This window comes from Carlito syrichta, unplaced genomic scaffold (genome assembly GCF_000164805.1).
Source record: "Carlito syrichta isolate Samal-C Ts95f unplaced genomic scaffold, Tarsius_syrichta-2.0.1 Scaffold123311, whole genome shotgun sequence".
Classification (NCBI taxonomy): Eukaryota; Metazoa; Chordata; class Mammalia; order Primates; family Tarsiidae; genus Carlito; species Carlito syrichta.
Window position 1 is genome coordinate 54664 of NW_007067407.1, and position 5656 is coordinate 60319.

Consider the following 5656-nt stretch of genomic DNA (forward strand, 5'->3'; position numbering starts at 1 on the left):
TTGCAGTGGCCATGAGCGGCCACTGCCCTCCAGCCTGGGCGACAGAGTGAGACTCCAACTCAAAAAAGGAAGAAAAAAAGTGGTTAATAAAGGCCATCAAATGCCAAAAATGGGCTGGGATGCAGTGACTCACACCTGTAATCCCAGCACTTTGAGTGGCCAAGACGGGAGGATTGCTTGAGTCCAGGAGTTTAAGACCAGCCTTGACAAAATAGTGAGGCCCTACCTCTACAAAAAATAAAAATAATTAGCTGGGTGTGGTGGTGCATGCCTGTAGTCCCAGCTCCTTGGGAGGTTGAGGCTGCAGTGAGCTGTGATTGTGCTACAGTGCTCCAGCCTGGGCAACAAAGTGAGATCCCAACTTTAAAAAAAAAAGTAGTGGTTGGAAAAGTGAAGGGGTTCTGACCACAGATGATGATGGGGGTAAGAGCTAGACTTGTGACCACCAGGCAGGCTCCACCTCAGGGTGCTTTGGAGGGTTCCAAGCAGGGAAAATCAGGGTCAGGTTTGGGTTTTTTGTTGTTTTTTGTTTTTGTTTTTTGTTTTTTTTGAGTTGGAGTCTCACTCTGTGGCCCAGACTGGAGTGCAGTGGCCGCTCCCGGCCACCACAGCCTCGACCTGCTGGGCTCTGGCAATCCTTCCGCCTCAGCCTTACAAGTAGCCAGAATTACAGGCATGCGCTACCACGCCCAGCTGATTTTTTGATTTATTGTAGAGATGAGGTCTCGCTGCCCAGGCGGGTCTTGAACTCGCGGGCTCAGGCAATCCACTCACCTCAGCCTCCCAAAGGCGCGGGATGACAGGCTGAGCCACCGAGCCCGGCTCTTTATTTGTTTTTTAATCAATATTTTTTATTATGATATTGTGGGGTACAGTTAAGGGTTAGGTATACAAATATGCTTTGTTCAGGTACCCTTGTTGATAAGTGGCATCTCCCCATAGGTTTGGTTTTTTTAGGAAGATTCCCCTGACCACCTTGTAGAGGGTGGATCAGAAGGGGAAACTGAGGCAGGGAGCCCAGGGAGAGGAAAGAACAGGACCAAGGTGGCCAGGGTAGGGAGGAGGCAGGTGGAGAGACACTCAGGAGTCCAAATCGGCAGGCCGTGGGGTTGGTGGGCTGGGTGGGGGAGGGAGAGAAGTATCCATGGCAAAGCACAGGGAGGGACTTGGGGGCAGTGGGACCACCCTTGAGCGGGAGGGTTCGGGAAGAGGGTAAGCTTAAAGAGACCCTGAGACCAGAGCTAGACCCAGTGGGCAGAACACGCCTGGAGGATGTCCAGGGGGAGTTGTCCAGGAGGCCATGAGATCCCCAAGACTGGGATTCGGGAGAGAAACAGAGCTGTGGGCATGACCCATGACCTTGGCATCTACCCAAATGTCTGCTGTAATCTCAGCTTCTCCCAGCTCCTACCCTCACTCTGTTTCTCTCCTGAGCCATGCTGTGAACCTTGTGTCTCCTGGAAGTCCAGGGCCTTGTAAGGCATGTCCTCAAGTGTCCCTCGAGTCTCTGAGTACTAAGGCCAGAGCTCCTCCCAGTTAGAAGGGAAGAGAAAACACCTCACAGAGGTGAGAGGGGAATATTTATATCCTCACCACTTCCTTAAGTTCTATGACGAAGGGAAGCAAAACAGACAAGCGGACAGAGCCAGTCAGAGCTTGAGATATCCAGGAAGGTGGGTCTAGATCTTATTTCCTGAGGGGGGAAAAGAAAAAGCGCCCCCGCAAAAGACTATTTTAGTTGAAATTTCCCAACTATTAAAGTCAGCTCGTTCAGATTTAAAATAATACCGCTACCTCAGCCAAACAAGGCAGGTCTAGGGGCCAGATTCTACACCCAGTTTGAGCCTCTGCTGTATAACTTTAGCTTTGGAGCCTGACAGCCTGGGTTCAATTCCTCATGTCTGCAGTTGCTTTGCTGTGTGCCTTTGGGCAAGTGGCCTAACATCTCTGTGCCTTAGTTTTGTCATCTATAATATGGGAATAAAAATCATATGTACCTGAACCAGGCACAGTGGCACACACCTGTAGACCCAGCTGCCTGGGCGGCGAGGAGGGAAGATCACTTGAGCCAGGAGTTCAAGACCAACCCGGGCAACATAGCAAGACCCCATCTCAACCACAGCAACAAAATCATATCTACCTCCAAGGGTTATTGGGAGAATTCAGTAGGTTAACATGTGTACATGTTACCTATTATTTCTCCATCCTCTTAAGATATTCACATACAACATAAGCTTACTGAAACCTTGCAACAGTTCTAGCAGGTAGGTATCCTTCGGAAACCCATTTCCAAGATGAGGAAACAGGCATAGCATGGTAAGATGATTTGCTCACCTCATGTCACATGGTGATTCTGTGGGACAGCCTTAGAACTCAGAGCTCTTGCTTGTTACTCCAGTTGCCTCTGCCTGCTATATTCTTTCAGCATGCCTGGACCTGGCCATAGGATTGGCCGGGGTGGAGGATATGCATGTCCTACCCTGGCCCAGCCCATCTACCTGGGACCTGGCCACTGACTGCTACTTCGTACCCTTTTCCTCCAGAGTTGGAAATGGCCAAAGCCCGGAACCAACTAGATGCTGTTCTGCAGTGTCTACTGGAGAAGAGTCACATGGACAGGTGGGGTCACAGGACTGGGTTATCTAGGTGGGACCCTAGAGGCTGACTTGGGGCCCTTAGAACCCTCAGCCAACAGTCCTCTTCTGCTACCAGGGAGCGTCTGGATGAGGAAGCTGGGAAAACCCCCTCGGACACCCACAATAAGTAAGTTTTTTTACTGGATCTGGATCTGAGAGTTTGTGGTTGGTCACTTCTTCCCTCAACCCTCCCCTGTGCTTCCTCAGTCATGGTCCTAACCACCCTGCATGTACAAAGACCCTGTGGCAGAAGGGTTTAGGCCCCCTCGAGGTTGACACTAGAGCCCCAGGGGTATGGCGACCCAAGGGGTAGGCACGATTCGTGTGAACGCCTCAGCCTTGATCCCAGTCTCCCCAGGGTGCCCACTGGGGGATTCTGAGCAGGGGTTTGAGGGTCAGCCTGCTGATGCCGTGTTTCTCCCCACAGGGATAGTTCCATTGCAGCCACTGGCAAAAGGTAAGGGGGCGGGGGCCCCAGCCAGAGGTTCCTGCTGCCCACCCTGGTCCTGACACTCCTCCTCCCCATGTAGGCCATCCGCCCGCTTCCCTCACCAGCGGAGGAAGAAGAGGAGGGAGATGGATGACGGGCTGGCTGAGGGAGGGCCGCAGCGATCCAGTGAGTAGACAGCAGCCCCAGAGGGTGGGCAGGGATCTATATGAGGAGACTCACGTACTTCCCGCCCCCGCCACCCTAGACACGTACGTGATCAAGCTGTTTGACCGGAGCGTGGACTTGGCCCAGTTCAGTGAGAACACACCGCTGTACCCGATCTGCCGGGCCTGGATGCGCAACAGCCCTTCAGTGCGGGATCGTGAACGCTCTCCCAGCTCACCGCTGCCCCCGCTGCCAGAGGATGAGGAGGTGGGATGGGTGGGGAGCCCCTGCCCAGCAGCCAGGGAGGGCAGTGAATGGACAGGCTCAAGGGACCCTTGTCCAAGCTAGTGGGGTAGACAGGCACAGGTCCCTGTGTCCCTCAGATGAATTCCGGATCAGGTGAGGCACACAGATGTGTACCCTTAGGCTGGGGGTATGGATGGAGATGCCTAGGACAAACATAAGTGGCCACCTGGCCTAGGGGGACAGGGAACATGGTTGCCCAGGGCAGTTAGACGTGACCTCCAAGGTCAGGGGTTCCCAAGAGCTGAGAGGCTGCACAGGGTCCTTAGTGCAGACAGCTGTGGCCACCTGGCCTGGGGAACAGATGGAGACCCCCCTGGGCAGGTTAGATGGGGGTCTGTAAGTCATCTGACCTGAGAGAAGAGACAGGGGTCCCCAGGACAGACATATAGGACCCTTCAAATTGTCAAGACTGGATAGAGATCTAAGTGACACCGATGTGACCTCCTCGACAGGATTATCTGAGGCAGACAGGCATGACTCCCAGGAAGACAGGTATAGATGGTGGGGTCCTTCGGCTGGACGGGAGAAAACAGAGATTAAGGTGTCTGCCCTTCAGACATGACTCCTGTAAACACAGGTTCCTCGGCAAGACCCTCGTATCTTTTTTGGCTACAAAACGCAGGAGGGATTAAAGGTGTGTTCCCACCCTCTACTCTGACTCTTGGGCCTAGCGTGGGGTCCTTGTGTCCTCAGGGTTCAGAGGTTACCAACAGCAAGAGTCGTGATGTGTACAAGCTGCCTCCACCCACAGCCCCCGGGCCCCCTGGAGATGCCTGCAGATCCCGCATTCCATCCCCACTGCAGCCTGAGACCCAAGGCACCCCCGAAGATGAGGTGAGTGTGCAAGACCGGCCCAGGGTTGCAGGGCATATGTTGGGAGTTCCAGCATGGCCACCCAGCCTGGCCTTTCTGTCCACGTAGCCCTCGGAGTCCGAGCCTTCACTATCCACACTCATCTATCGCAACATGCAGCGCTGGAAACGCATCCGCCAGAGGTGAGTGTCCCCCAGCCTGCTCGCCTGATGGCCTCTGGCAACTGCTGAGTCTTCCCTCTGCCTCCCCAGGTGGAAGGAGGCCTCTCATCGGAACCAGCTGCGTTACTCAGAAAGCATGAAGATCCTCCGGGAGATGTATGATCGACAGTGATGTTCCCCAGGCTCCCCATTCCCCATCCCAATAAACATCCCCTGACTCCACACTGGCCTCTGCTCCAGCCCATTCTTCCGGCACAGACATGAAGCAGTTGGCACAGCTCTAGTACATTTATTGGGGGGGGGGTGGCATGGGCTCCAAAGAGTTTTGGGGAATCACAGACTGGTTGCTTGGTTGGGTCTTAGAGGAGAAGTGTGGGAGGTGGGTTGCCAAGGTATTTGATTGGAGACTTGGGGGTCAGGACAAAGAGGCTTAGAGGTCTAGTTAGAGTTTGGGCGGTCTTGGAGGTCTGCAGAGTCTGGCGAGCTATAGGGGAGGTGTCTGTACAGTTTGAGGTTGGGTGTTCTGGTTGGCATGGGCTAAGGGTCCAAGGGCGGGGGAGTCAGAAAAGGGTTCCAGAGTCTGAGATGGCCAGCTGAGGTCTCAAGTCAGAAAACAGGCTGGTGGAGAGCAGATTGTCTGGTTGCAGGAAAAGGATTCAGAGTCTAGGGAATCAAGCCTCGATGGTCCGGAGTGGGAGGTCTGTGTGGTTTGGGACATTTGAGGGGGGGGATTATGCCTGACTAGCCTGGGGTTTTCGCAGGCTTGTCTGCGCCAGTCTGGTGTCAGAGTGGGAAAGGGATGGAAATAAGGTGTGGAGATGTCTTCGCAGGGGAGTCAGAAGGAAGTAGAGAAGGAAGTCTCGAATAGGAATATATGCCAAGAAAGTGGGCCGGTAGACTGAGGGTTAGGGTAGTGCTTATAGGGTCTGGAAGCTAGGGGGGTGACGGGGTAGGAGCTGAAAGCTGGAGGGGGTGTGAGAACGCTGGTATCAGTGGAAGGGTCTAAGGTGGAGAGGCCAGGGCGGCATCCGGGACTGGGTGAGAGGGCGATTTTGGCGTGCTCGGGACATCTGGTTGGGCGGAGTCAGGTCGGCTTTAAAAGAGGGAGCCTGGGGCGGCTGCGGGGGGGGCGGTCAGACGCCGCC

At 54.4% G+C, this 5656-nt stretch overlaps 2 protein-coding genes across 4 annotated transcripts in view; one reads left to right on the forward strand and one right to left on the reverse strand.

Moving 5' to 3' along the window:
• The window catches only part of LIN37 (lin-37 DREAM MuvB core complex component), a 6335-nt gene extending 1600 nt beyond the window's left edge, over positions 1-4735 (forward strand). Inside the window, exons 2-9 of one of the 3 annotated variants that reach the window (XM_008048279.1) lie at positions 2544-2619; positions 2713-2763; positions 3064-3093; positions 3167-3252; positions 3332-3498; positions 4231-4371; positions 4459-4532; positions 4602-4735. In XM_008048279.1, coding sequence (XP_008046470.1) covers positions 2544-2619; positions 2713-2763; positions 3064-3093; positions 3167-3252; positions 3332-3498; positions 4231-4371; positions 4459-4532; positions 4602-4683 — 707 coding nt within the window. In that variant the 3' untranslated portion in view covers positions 4684-4735. Of the gene's footprint in view, positions 1-2543; positions 2620-2712; positions 2764-3063; positions 3094-3166; positions 3499-4230; positions 4372-4458; positions 4537-4601 lie in introns of all 3 variants that reach the window. The other 2 variants (XM_021707640.1, XM_021707639.1) reach the window with 2 other exon arrangements.
• Positions 4736-5358: 623 nt separating this feature from the next.
• Positions 5359-5656, reverse strand: part of HSPB6 (heat shock protein family B (small) member 6) — a 1607-nt gene continuing 1309 nt past the window's right edge. Inside the window, 2 exon segments of the mRNA XM_021707641.1 lie at positions 5359-5645; positions 5647-5656. The exon segment at positions 5647-5656 is cut by the window's right edge and continues 145 nt beyond it. Of these exon segments, the coding sequence (XP_021563316.1) occupies positions 5501-5645; positions 5647-5656 (155 nt within the window). The 3' untranslated portion in view covers positions 5359-5500.